This window comes from Oryzias melastigma, linkage group LG17 (genome assembly GCF_002922805.2).
Source record: "Oryzias melastigma strain HK-1 linkage group LG17, ASM292280v2, whole genome shotgun sequence".
NCBI lineage: Eukaryota > Metazoa > Chordata > Actinopteri > Beloniformes > Adrianichthyidae > Oryzias > Oryzias melastigma.
This window is the reverse complement of record NC_050528.1, coordinates 15,890,032-15,904,627: the sequence shown is the minus strand read 5'-3', so window position 1 is coordinate 15,904,627 and position 14,596 is coordinate 15,890,032. Positions and strand designations below refer to the sequence as shown.

At 39.4% G+C, this 14,596-nt stretch overlaps 1 protein-coding gene across 1 annotated transcript in view; it reads right to left on the bottom strand.

The window, feature by feature from the left end:
• Positions 1-14,596, bottom strand: part of LOC112144215 (receptor-type tyrosine-protein phosphatase N2) — a gene marked incomplete at its 3' end in the record, with an annotated part of 155,170 nt that overhangs the window by 68,744 nt on the left and 71,830 nt on the right. The window contains 1 exon segment of the mRNA XM_036216260.1: positions 10,634-10,846. Within this exon segment, the coding sequence (XP_036072153.1) occupies positions 10,634-10,846 (213 nt within the window).

Here is a 14,596-nt window from a genome sequence, read left to right as displayed (position 1 = left end):
TCAGACAAAGTAAAAACTTGTGTTTTTCCTAGTTTTCCACCACAGTAGTGATGAATTCTGGTTCTTCTCTGAGATTCACTTCTTTTACATTACTTCACTGAAAACCAAATGACTTTTTAGGTTATTTTTTGATTTATTGAATTTATTGTCAACTACTATGTAGAATTATGGACAAAATCCATAACTAATATAAACATGTTGTTTTAACTTATATAAAGTGTATATTATGTTTATGCTGTTATTTATCCCTTCCAGATAAAATCTACCAAATAAATGAAAAAATAACTAGCTATTAACAATTCTGTTTTTACCTTTTGACATTTTAGGCTTTTTTTTCTCTCCTTTGAAACACATTTGAAGTGAACAACCACAACCCAAAATACAAGTGAAAGTTATTTCCTCTTCTAATGTCTCCCACTTTCTTTACGTTTCATGTCGATGTTGTCTCTCGGTCTCTCTCTACTGGGTACACACTTGTCCTGCTGCAAGTGCCCCCCCCCTACACACACACATATGCTGACACTAAACGCAAACCATAAGAGCAAGCAAATACATGCGGCATGAAGAGAAGAGAGTGAAATTAAAAAAAAATGGTAATGGTGATGGAGCAAGCGCTGCTTTTTAGCTTTTAATGTTCTTCATCGTTCTAATGTGATTTGAGTTTTGTCTCTTTTAGGTTTCATCTCTTGTTCATCTGGTTTAAAGTTACTGGCAACAACAAGGTGTGCTAGTTTAAAGGCAAAGACTACTTATGCAGTGACAGAAATGGAGTAGGATGCTACCTAAAAATAAGTTCATAAACACCACTTCATTAATTAACAGAAGAACATGCAACCAGAGTGGAATGAGAGGAGTGGCTTGGCCGTCACCGCGCTCGTCGTCCTGTATGAAACCATTCATCACCTCCATCAACCCACAAGGACGGCGACTACAACCGCAGACTTGGACTGAATCTCAGAGGGAATCTGTGTCTCTTAATGAGAGAGATGATTAACCGGTGGCGTGTTTGAAGGACGGCAGAGTTAATGCGGTCTCGGCACTGACATTGATCTATGGGCTCAGGCGCACAATCACAAACGTCTGACAGCTAAAAAAGTACGTCATATTTTGGGGGGGGTGACGTTAACGTGGCTGCATATGACGCTTTAACGATTCTTCAGCTGCTGCTTTAAAGACTTTTGTTTGTCATTTCAGTTTTAATAAAGTCAATGTGTTTTTGTTTAAAGTTTCTATTCTAGCAATATGCCTTCCACCGAACACCAGGCTGATAAACTAATAAAAATGAAAAATTATTCTGCAATAACTCTGAAACATATTAAATAATTCATCAAGAACATATGTCTTAAATCCCCATTTTTAGTTCATTTTCAGGCCTGATTTTAATCTGAATATAAAAGACAAACCAATAAGATCATCAGAGATAATCATCTAAGCATACTGACATTATCTATATCTTTATCCTTTAGTATCTTAGCCGTCAACTTTTTTGCTACCTTATGCTGCTATCATATTTAAAACAAAAACTCCTGTTTTAGAAAACATAGAAGAATATTAAAACATTCGAATGATAGTTGAAGGTTAATTAGTTTTTAGATGAGTGAGTGAAGCTTACTGCTAATCTGAACAGCTGTTTAATGACAGTTGTAAAACATTTCAAATTAAAACCATGTTAATCAATGTTTCTTATTAAAAAACAATGAATTTACCGGCTAACTTCATTTATGAAAAATGGTACTTTAGACCTTGATTAAACCTGCTGTTCCTTTGTTTTGAAAGTGAACACACATTCAGTGACTGAAGCTGACTATAGTAATGTCCAAGCTTCCTCATGTCTCCTTAACCTCTGAAAGTCTTTAGTGTGGGACTATCAAGTTTCCTGGAGGCTACAGTTTTTCACCAATTTGGACACATGTTCACGACTGCATTTTATAAATACAGTATATATACACTATGGGTCAAACGTTTGGAGTCACTTAAACATTTTACAAAGAAAATGTATATATTTTTTTCAAACTAGATAACTTTAAACTAATCAGAATTGCACACTATATATAATAGGAATGTGATGAATGATTTTAGACAAAAGGCAATTCTATCTGCAACTGTCTGGTTTTTTGTGCATTATCTACTTAGATGACTAGAGGCTCATTTCCATCAACTATCCCTCCAGTGTTCTAATGGTGAAATATGTATCTCATTGTGTCAGAAGGTTGACAGATGATAGAAAACCCTAGTGCAATCATGTTAGCACAACTGAAAACAGTTTTGCTGGCCAGAGAAGCTGTAAAACTGACCTTCCTTTGAGTAGGTTGAATATTTGGAGTATCACATGTGTGGTATCGATTAAACAATCTAAATGGCCAGAAAAATCTTCATGTGAAACTCAACAGTCTATTGTTGTTCTTAGAAATGAAGACAATTACATATGATAAATTACCAAGAAACTAAAGATTTCCTTCAATGGCGCTGTGTACTACTCTCTTTAGAGAACAGCACAAACAGGCCCTTACCAGAGTCGAAAAAGGGTCAGGAGACACAACTGAGCAAGAAGATAAATACATGGAGTCTCCAGTTTGAGAGATAGACACCTCACAGGTCCTCAACTGGCAGCTTCATTAAGTAGAACCAGTAAAACACCATTGTCAATGTCTACAGTGAAGAATTGACTTTGGGATGCTAGCCTTCAAGGCAGAGTGGCAAAGAAAAAGACATATGTGAGACTGGCCAACAAAAGAAAAAGATGAATTTTGGCAAAAATCAAATATCAGTCACACTTTTGGGAGAAATGTATACAACAAATTATGGAACAAGAATAAATAACTAATCTTGAATGGCAAATCTTAGCAGAAAAGACAAGAATAACAGCCCGAATAAATGCTCGCTTCACTATTGTAATTATATTTGGCTTCACAAGACCAAGGAGGAATTGAATATGTTTTCTGTATTTTACTATAGTATATTGTTATAAGTAACATATGAAAACATATTCAAATAAAATCCACACTAACAAGTAAGCTCAACTCTTTATATCATTTGAAATCGCTAAATTGATTGAATTTTTCATCCTGTGGTGCAGAGGTAGAGCGGTCAACTCCTGATCAGAAGTGAGCGGGTTCGACTCCCGCCTTGCCCGCCCATGTGTCGAAGTGTCCTTGGGCAAGACACTGAACCCCGAATTGCCTCTGGTGGGAGGTTGGTACCAGTGTTCAGCAGTGGAGCCACCACCAGTGTGTGAATGTGTGAATGGGTGAATGGGTGAATGGGTCTGTGACTGTGAAGCGCTTTGGGCCCTCGAAGGAGGGTAGAAAGCGCTATACAAGTATACGCCATTTACCATTTTCCCATTTACTTATAAACATCTCCATCACGGCCAGTACTTTTCTTTTGCGTTGCTTTTCAGTAGCAACTACTGAAAGATCTGCCTAGAGCTCCCTCTAGTGATTGTTAATGGGAAAACATTGAACACATTAGCCTATTTATTAAAAAAAAATCTAATTCAAGACACACCTGAGTATAGTTCGTAATAGTTTTTTTTTAAGATAAATATGGCGTCACCCATTTGCCAAAGTAAATAGCCAACAATTGTTAACATTTTATGAAGACTATTTATGAATCCACTGTGTTCTGATGATGAACTTTGATAATTTATCAAAAATACATTAACATTTTTAGATGACAAATTTTTCAAACATGTGTAACGGTGGCCACACAAATTTTTTTTAGACTTGGAATTTCGAATTGTCAATTCGAATAGCCTTAAAAAAAGGCAAACGCCCTGTAAAGTGCACTAAGTAATGAGTGTGAGGAAATTCTGACACAACCACTGTGTTTATACCTAAACTCCAATAAACCAACAAACATTTCCCACAATGCAATGCACTCCAGGCATAAACCCACTTAGGCAGCAAAGCTAGGTTTAGTTGCAATTCATCTTTTTAAATAGCAATATGTGGCTTGGGTACGCCCGCCTTGTTACCATGGTAACCATCTTTAGGTGAGAAAACAAAAGCAGTGAAGTTTTAGATCGTAAAGTGAATTTCTACAACATGAAATGAAGCAAAATGCAACAATAGTAGCAGGAAATTCCAGAGACTCTGATCTAGTGTTCTACAGATCTATAATGCTAAGGACTCAAAACCTGTTTCTGAAGCTGGAAGAAACTTAAGCTACGAATACCTCATATAAATCACAGAGGAAGTATTTTTAAACAGAATCTGTCACTGTTTGTTTAGTCTCTCACACAGACATGATGAACTGCAATATGATTTTTCTCTGTCTTTTTTATGAATGGAAGTGTGATCATCATCAGCATTTCTGCGCGGGGCCCACATGGAAAACACTGCAGCGGCGGCAGAATTATTTTATGGTGTAATTAAACCTGCGTCAAAACGGCTTCCCTCCAGGAGTCAATGAGAGCCCAAAAAGAGGAAAACAGTATAACCCCGGACATGTTTAGAGCTTATAGGGTGAGAATTTACTGTCCCAGCACACAAGCTGTGTCCATACAAACACAAAAATCTTTATTTACAGTGTATTGATTCCCACCTCATCTCACTAATCACTTTGCTTTCTGTTCTGGAGGAAGGCCAGCTCAGCATTTCCCAACCTTTGCTGGGAATTCATCCAACAGGATGTACATAGATATAGCAGTTTATTTAAATAGCCTTAAATGACTACATAATTATATGAAAATGTGCATTAAAGATGAAGCAATTACTTAATTATTCAAGAGTTAGTAACCTTAAAAGTACACATTTTGAGCTATTTTTCTCTATAGCCTCATTTTCTTTTTTTTTTAGTAAAATTTTTTTTCCGAAAATATTTAGGTTCACATAAACTAAACTTCCAGATTCTTTTTGGCCCATTTGCAGCACCGTAGCTGGTCATTAAGTCACAGAAGCTTAAAATCACTGAAATCTTCTCTGCTTTAAGTCCAAAAATGGATGAGGGCCTGATTGTGATTGTGCCAATTGCCTTTTTTTAAATCCAGCAGCAGCTCTTTTAAAAACGAGTTATCTTTTTCCAGGATATTTATCATCAGATCCTTTGGTTTCCTGCGGTTTTATTCATTTATCAGGAAAACTCGTCCGTCTTTAATGTTGCTGCAGCCGTTTTAGCAACTTTGGCGCAAAGATCAAAACATTTGTACAAATCCTTTCGGTGATGGATAGCTCATGTCCAGTTGTGAATTAAAAAAAAAACAACTCAAAGAGAATTCAAATTAATGGAAGTAAATGTATGTTTAGAAGGTAAAACATCAGAATTTAATTTGAAATCAATTTAAACAATAAAAATTAAAGCACATTTAATAAAAGCAAGGCTGCCTCCCTGCTTAAAGATTAAATTGAATTTGATTTTTGAAAAAAAAATTTATATAAAATGAAAACAAAACAGTTTTAGAGATTTGTTGTTTTAAATAAAGATTTCTGCAGACCTTCCTTCAGGAGGAACGGGTGGTTTTGGTGAAGCCTTAAATGGCTGCAGCTGCATCACTGATTCACATTGGGGGTGATTTGTGCTAGCCCCCCCCAGCGGGAAACAACCGACACCCCCCCAATCAACCCCTTCTCATTGGCTTTGTGCCAGGGAATCTCTTTGGCGCCTCATGACGGCCTCAAATCACACCTCACCACGGGGTGAAGATGGGCGTGTCGGCACAGCGTGGCGTGTGCCACCCCGGCCCCCCTCCCTGTATGAGGGCAGGCATCAGCATGAACAGACCTCCTCCTGAGGACAAAGCTAAGGTGAGGAACAAGAAAATAAATACAAATAAAAGCAAGCAGCCTCTTTTTTGCTTTTTTTAAATCTCATTCTTGTCTTAAACAGGAGGTGTCATGATGAATATGTGAATTAAAAAAGCTCGCCTGCTGCGGGGGGGCCATCACTATTGCTATCTCACAAATTAAACCAATTTAGGTTTTAGTTTTCTTAAATTAAACATGTTGATAGCAACTTAAGATGTGAATTTCCTTTATTGACGGTTCTGCCACTTAAATTGTTCATTTGTAAATTAAACATTTATTTATCTGAACCAGAGTGCAAGAGCAGAAACTCTCATTTTTAGCTGTAAAAACTCGGTTTAGTAAGGATGACAAACAAACCTCAACTCAAGTACATATATTTTAGGGTCAAAGCAAATAGTTCCAACAATATTTAGTAACATCTGCTTTAAAATTATTTAAAAATGTTAAAAAAGGAAAAAAAAAACTGTAAAATTTTACATTATAGTCAATTTTTTTGAACTGAAATGCGATTAAGACTTCTTTTTTCGGTTTACAAGGTTTAAGAATTTATAAATTCCTTAAATTAGAAATCAGTTTCTTTTGTTTTTATAACTAGAAACATTTTTTGGCTGTCAAAGCCTTTGTACTAAACAAGCACATTGATCCCCACTGGTGCCAAACATGTCTCTATTTGACCTCAAATTCTTCAAAGAGGAATTTAGCTATAATATTTTGAGCCATAATTATATGAAGTCACATTTTCTGTCATTTACAATAATCTCAGAAGAGCTCAAAAACATTTTTGTCCAACTTTTTTCTTTTTACTTTTGAGTTTGTATCTTTTTCAATCACCTTTAAAAATCTGCCACAAAAAATGTTCAAGATAATTCATTTTTCTATTTAATTAGTAACATTTTTATAAATATATGTTCTTTAAGGTTTTTAAATAAATTTAATTTCCAAAGATGGCTTTACAAAATACATAAACGGATTACGAAATAAATACGCTGCAAAAAACAGTCAAAAGGAACCAGCACTAGTTAAAAGAAAGGAAGTATGAAAAAATGCTGGATTAAATTTAAAGATTAGTGCTGGAAATATATTGAATTAATGTTTTTGCTGAGAAATGTTGAAATGTTCCTGCAGCTGTGTGTAGTGACGCTCCTGCCTCCTCTCCCTCACAAAAGACTTTGAATGTGATCTGAAGATAAGCTGAGCTCGATGAAGCAGACTCTCATGTCGACAGCGGAGTAATCCAGGGACTGAATGACGAATGAGCATCATCCATCCGTCCGCCCTGCGCTCCGCACGCTGCACACGCTCCACTGTCGACGCCCGTCAATCAACCTCTCCTCCGTCTGCAGCAGCCAATCCCGGGTTGGAGCTGCGCCGCCACTGAATGACAGACAAGCCGGGAGGAAGAGGAGGAGGAGGAGGAGGAGGAAGGTCTGAGAGGTGGGAGTGAATGAGAGCGGTGTGTGAGAGGGGTGTGAATCCAGGCCTCAAACAAACGCGCCAAGGGCAAGAAGCATTAACATGCGCTGGCTGGTTGGGCGTGCACGTGCATCCGCAGTCGGTGTGAGGGTGTGCACGGCGATGCCAGCCGGGTTTGACAGTCAGAGTGGAGGAGCTGCAGCGGGACGACCGTCAGGCAGCCTGCCGCTTCCTGTCTGCTTTAATTGCATGTAGCCCTGGAGACTACCCCCCCTCCACACACACACACACCCCACACCCCCACACACACTCACACAGCAAGAATCCAGCCCAGGGAACTCCTCCACACAGCAGCGCTCACAAAAAGACAAGGTTTACACGGCTAAGATGGGAGCTGAACACTGAGGTCTTTCACCCAGGATGACGGCGGCTCTCTGTCGACACTCGGCTACGATGGGAACAGGAAAAAAAAGCCTTGGGAGCAAAGCTGAGAAAAACCTCCCCGAGCGAGCAACATAAAGGCTTTTGTCAACCATTACCCAGAAAAAATAATGCGTAAACAGGCTTCTGATTTGCATATTCCAATTAGAGGCCTAAAGTGGTTCTCCGAGGCAACCAAGAGGTTTTCCTGTTTCCAGAGAACAACAAAAAAATTCTGCACGCTCATGAAGCTGTCAGCGAAAGAGTCTCAACAGTTTTCTTGTAAAACTTTTATTTCCCTTTGAGGCTTTTCAACTAAAACACAACACTTCCTGTTTGAGGCCGTTTTAACGCTCCAGTGACTGAAGTCCGAGGGCGTGCTCGCTTGATTGGCTTGTCGAATGCTCTGCTTGGACCATTGACTGTAAATAAGTACTGAACTTAGTGATCCCTCCCATTCCAAACAGGAAGTACCTGCTGGCTCCAAGAAGTCAAAATCCCACAGACTTCAATAGAGAAACAAACAGCTGTTACTCCGTCACTGTACACCACACTTTAAACAGTATTTATTACTATGCTGCAATTATGTCGTGTACTCCCCTTTTTGCCCTACCTCTGTGCAGTTTCATATTATTATTACTGTTAAATTCGTTATTTTTTACTGTTATTCTACTTATTTATTTTTTTCTTATTTTTTAATTTCTTTTCTATATTTTTATTGTGCTGTGCGTTGCTGCTGGTGGACCCCTCCACAATTTAACTGTTCCTGACAGTTACAATAAAAGTCTTTGAATCTTTTGAATCTTTCAGTGGAAGAGATGTGGAACAAGCTCACTTCTGATTGGCCACTGTGGTTTCCATAGAGATGTTGGTTGTCTGGTTCCAACATGGCAACTTCTGTATCATGGAAAAACGGTGACTCAATCGGCTTAATTTCTCTGGATTACACCGGACGCGGAGACGCTACGAAGTGGAGAGTATCTGCAGTATCTGCTTAACTCCAGTTCACACCAGACACGTTTTTTTTTCTGGATGGTCGATAAGCGCTTCTGCTCAGCTGTGGTTTTTTAGAGCTTGTTTTTGGCCATCATTTTGACCTCTATGTTGATGTTGAACTATGTTGATGTGTGTGTGCTTTTGATGTGTTGTTTGTACATTTATTTTCATCTCTAGAGTCTGTTTAGGTACAAAGACATGATGGCATTTGTCAGTCGTGGTACTTTATTGTGAAAAATTTGTCATATTTTGAAAATTGACCGGATTTTCTCGTGTGTCTTGGCGTAACTTCCTGCCAGAATTGACACGGATCGCTTGCGGATAAATAGACCAGGTGCCGAAACGACCGCTGCACGGTGTGAGCCGGCTGCGGGGAACCGCGGCGCTTCACATCTGGTGTGAACTACACCAAAGGTTAACAATGGAAGCGGCCTTGGTTTCGCGCTGCTTCCCAGCGCTTCCGCGTTCATGTGAACCGTTCATGTCAATGGGTGACATCACACTCACTCAGTCCAGTTATCTTATACAGTCAATAGCTCTGATGTAGCATTAATGGAAGTGTTTTAACTAGTAACTGTGCATGTGAACTTGACTGAGTGAGGGGCTGTCTCATAGATTTATATTGAAAAATAATTTCTAAGCCTAACTTATTCATCCCTTATTACAAGCTATTCAAATTTGACCAATCAGATGCCTCAATAAAAGTAGGCAGTCCTTGCTGGCCCCCACATCAAACGTTCAACCAGATTCTTCCGAGCTCTCTTTCAAGTGCTAGGGGCGTGGCCTTCCAAAAAGCTCACTCCTGCTTACTCCTGGGAGAGTGGTTGCCATAGAAACGTTGACTCCGACGGATTCAGATCAATCACTGCTTATTAACACTGTCTGGCTCCATCATAGTGGTGCACATATGCCGAAAAACGGCGACTTAATTGACTTCATTTTGTTGAAACCAGGAGTAATACGTCGTACATGGGTGATGTCACCTTCACTCAGTCCAGTTCTTCTATGCAGTCATTGGGTTTAATTACCACCAAGCTAGTTTTTCCACACTTTTGGTAGATTTAGTGATCTCATAACCTCCCAAGATAAGAACAAAGTGGCAGAAATGCAGGCTTTAAATGACCTACCCTTTTTACAGTCACTGTTTTCCTGTGTCTCTTGCAACAATAAGTCTTTTTTTTTGTGTTTTTTTGCAAACAGTAACAAGATGAATCCGTGCAGAGCTCGCAGTGATGAGTTAAAGCTTTTGACGCGGCAGAGAGCGCAGTCTATTTCAGGAGTTAAAGATCCCCGGAGAAGAGCATAAAATGTAAGCACTTAGGGGACGGGCTGGGCTCATTATAAAATCAATGCTCACAGGACTGCTCTCATTTAAAAACATGGTGGGGAAAAGGTCAGAGAGAGAAACGGAAAAATCTCAATCTAATTCTTTGCTCAAAAAGCCACTTAATATTGGATTCTGTAAATTAAATTTCACACTTTGGCTATTCTGGCCAGAGGATAATTGCAGCCAGCAGAGGGGATGCAAACAACCGGAGGTGGGAAACCTGTTGGATTTGTGATATTGCTTCATGACTCAAACAGCGAATTACAGCAGAAAGCAATCAGCACACAGCTCTGATCTGTTTAAAACATGAGGATAATCAAATCTGAGTAGCTTGATACAACATGGTTAGGCCTTTACATCACTCCGATCTGACCAGAAAGCAGCAGACGAGTCAGATTTTCAGATTCTGTATTTTTTCATTTAGAATCAAATTAAATTCTGCCTTTGGTCATAAATCTTCAGGGATCAAGAGTTTATCAGTAAGAATAAATAGGAAATCACAAGAGCAGTCGTGAATATTTTTCAAAGAATTATCTTTACCAAAATCTTTATTACTTTTATGATATAAAATGTCATTGCTGATGCAAACTCAGACAGATTTCACAAAAAATGTAAAATATTTATATTAACTGGCTCATTTTTCCTAAGCAAATCCAAAGATCTAATAAGCGATTGATAAATGAAGCTCAAAAGCTTTGACAGGCGCGTTGTGCCTCACAGTAGCTCCTCCTACCTGGTAGGTGGCGGTAGCATCACTGCCAGCATCTGTGCCCAGATTGGTGAGCTTTTCCTTGAGCTTGTGATGGGAGCGATGGCGGAGGCAATAGACCACAGTGGAGGCCAGCAGCACGCCCACGATGCACAGGATGGACACCACGGTGAGGATGAGGAACTTGGTGGACTCTGTCTGGCTGTATTTGGTCGGGATCTGCTTGATCTGGTTCCCCTGTAAAAGAGAGATGAGAGTTGAGAGAAATGTTTCTGCTTGGACTTTTGTCTTTGGTCTGTTTCTTTTGGAGCTCAGCAGAGCATGACCCAAGAGTTTCTTGACGGCTCAAGAACGGAGGAGGTTGTTTTAGAATGAGCTGTGGGCGTGTGAGTGTGTGCTTTCAGGTGATCCTACTGCTTAAACTCAACAAATGCTTCTTTTTACAGAAAGAAAAATAAAGAATCCACCAGAGATCATTCTGAATATCTACATCACAAATCTGTCTGAAGCTTATTCCAGATTACAAACAGTCCTTTTTTCCAGTTTTTAGTTTAAATGTCTTAAGAAAAGACACAAATAAAATATTAGCAACTTTTGAATGAGATGTAACAATTTGCTGATGAATTTCTAATTGAGTTATTTGACCTTGAAAACACCTTATTTTAACCTTCATGCTCTTTTATGGGGTCCAGATGACCCGACCCTTACACTGACGTGTGATCCTCCATGACAAATGTGGACAGGATTTTATGTCTGCCACTGACACCAGTGAAGATAAAAAATCCTTGAGAAAAAACTCCAGCTCGCTGTCTTGTGGGGTCCAGATGACCCCACTTTTAATGTAAACATGCCTATGTTAGCATAAGGGTTCGGTAAAAATAAAACTAGTTTTTGACCCATGATTTCCACATAGTTTAAAATTTTGTATCTTAAAATATATGCAATCCTAGTCTGATTCTAATATGGAAGGTTGGATGGTGGAGCCCTTGAAAGCATGTATGTATGTTACTGACTGCAGAAATGGACTGACTGACCCCTCCCGCTCTCGCGTGAGGGCCCGCTGGCCCCGCCCTCGAACGTTTGATTTGAAGGGGTGTGGACTTGGATCAAGTTCGGTCGTCATTGCGACTGTAGTTCCCATAGAAACATCGAATCAGAGCGACTCGGACCAATCACTGTCATCTGGCTCCAAGATGGTGACATCCGTATTGCAGAAAAATGGCAACTGATTTGGCTTAATGTCGCTGGAGCCGGAAGTAATGCATTTTCTATGGGTGAGGTCACAGCCTCTCAGTCCTGTTCTATTATACAGTTAATGATGCGTGTCTATAAATCCTACTTTAAAAAACTTGTTTCAACGAAACACTTTAATTTTAAGACATCATATTTCCAATTATCAGAGCAATATACCTAAACATGAGGCTTTAGAGCTAATTTCAAGATTAAATTACTATAGTTTTTGGACTATAATCGTTCTGGTGTATAAATCACAGCAGCAAAATAAAAGCTTAAATTCTATATAAGTAGCACTTTTGGGAGAAAAGTATTAAACAAAGTACGGGAAAAAGAATCGTATTTCATCTTGAAAGGCAAATCCTAATAACAAAATACATAACAATAATACACTGAATATATGCCTCACTAGCGTACCGGAATTAGATTCATGAAACATCGAAGGAATATAGTAAATCAGTGCAATATATGAAGAATTATTCAGACAACCATAGAAAACAGAAGATGCTAACAAGTCAAATAAACTATTATTACACTTTAAATCACTAAATCCATGAAAATCTTAAAACAGTTCTGCCAATTTCAATGTAAGGTTATGTACGAATTCCCTCCCTAATCCCTATACTATAAAACTATAAAGTGCAGGACTATCTAGTGCTCTGGGTTTTAAAAGCAATTCTGACACCATGCTCACTATATGTTTCTTAAGAAATTTTAAAGGCTAGATATCATGAAGTGAAAATCTAATCATAGCAAACATTTCACAACGTCTTTTTATGACTCCCGTGTTCTGATGATGAAAATGTGGATAGTTTATAAAAAAATTACATTTAAACACATTTTATATGCAAAAATTGTGGCACAATTTTTGCATTGTGGTCTATATTTGCTAATGTAGTGAGCGTCGATGCATGCTTGTTTTTCACAAAGACTTCTGGGAGATTTCTAGGGCACTTGGTTTTGAAATTGTAGATTTGGAGAGCACTCAAAATGGTGAACAGTGAGTAAGGAAATTCGGACATAGCCTTATATTACTTTATATTTCTAAATCCATTCTGTATCGTCTGTCGGTTTGGAACAATTCCACCGAGCTTCTTCTGCTTTGCTGTCAGGAGCAAATACTGACAAACACACCTACAGTGCCCTCTAATGGTTGTTAATGTGTCTTTAAAATAAAATCCCGCACCCTCCGGCCAAACTATCCAAAAAGCTGCAATTTATAATCTGTAAAATACGGCATGTCTTATTTTTTCATTTATAGCAAGGGAAACACATTTTGCATTCTATATATTTTAACTTGAGTCCAGAAGGACATCTTTTTTTCCTCTTTAGAAATTCAAAAAGTGTGTCACAATATTTGTTAAAAGGTATAAACATGAGCATTTGTTCCACCATCTGTGCTCAGAACGTACAAACTCCTGCTCTGCAGATCCTTCTAGAAGACTCACCTTAGCTACCGCGGAGAACGCTCATCCAAAATGCACGTTTGAGAAAAAAAAAAAAAACAAGAGGATTTTTTTAGCAGTCATGCTGGAGATAAGGCTGCAGGAGCCTCCACCAACAGTGTCTCTTTAAATAAATGTGAATTAAGTTCAGCGACTCTTCTGCTCAACCGTTCCTGTTGCACTTTTACTCAGCGACTGGGAGTTAACAAAAGGCAAGATAATTCTCCGTTATTACCCGTTATTGCATGTTGACCACAAAGAGGGAAGCGGGAGAGAAAACCTGCAAATTGCACTGCCAATAACAAGGCTTACAATTCTTCTTTACAAAGAGTTTTCAATGGAAATCAATAGGGAAAAAAACAGCTTTTCTGGGCCCGCTTCTTCTTGGAAACACTCCTTCAGTTCACAGCTCAGGTAATTCCGCGTTGTAAGTAGGTTTCTTAACCTTGCAGAAAGGGAGGAGGTCCCCAAGTGGTAGAGGTCACAGAGATTAGGCGAGGTGCAGCTCTGTGACTTAATGGAAAGGAGCTTTGAAAAGCAATGGGGGGGTTGGGGCAGTTGAATCCCCCCCGCCTGTCGGCATAGAAGAGCCGGTGAAAGGAGCGGCCTTTACCCGACTCGCTCTAAAAAAAATAAATTCTTGTGAGGTTTCGGGGTGCAGAACCCTCCCCCCTCCCTCCACCCCAACCACTGCATTCATTTGCCGCCACATTCAGCGGCTAATAAAGAGCGCTGGCAGAAAGGAGCCATGAGGAGGGGACGCAGTTGTCCGGTGCTGTGTGGGGGGGTCCGATTTTGGGAGTGGAGTACTGAGCTGCACTGTACAATAAAAGCAAACAACTAAAGAGAAAAGTTCATAAAAATCAGGATCTAGGTGTGCGCTCAGGGCCCTTCGTATATCTAATGAGGTGGCGTTAGACGGTACCGGCGCTCAGACACGCACAGGCAGACGGAGTCGATGGCTTGTGCGCTTCTTATTGCCGTTGAAGGACGCATCATTACGAGCAGCAGCTGAGCAGAAGCCTGTGAGTGTCGTGGGCCTCGCGCTGCCATGAATTATGCATTATTGCAGATTCCACATGCTTCCACTGCAATCATCCTTTGCTGAAAATGTATTTTCCACACACACACACACACCCTCTCCACTGCAGATCAAATAACTTCATTTGTCATTTTACTCCCTGAGTCATCTCATTGTTTTGTCAAATTAAGTTTCATGGAGAGGCATTGCATCTTGCTCGGCTAGTAATGGCCCATAATTCAAGGCCGTAACTGTAACAGCTCAGTCATCTTTCAGCAGACAGATGCC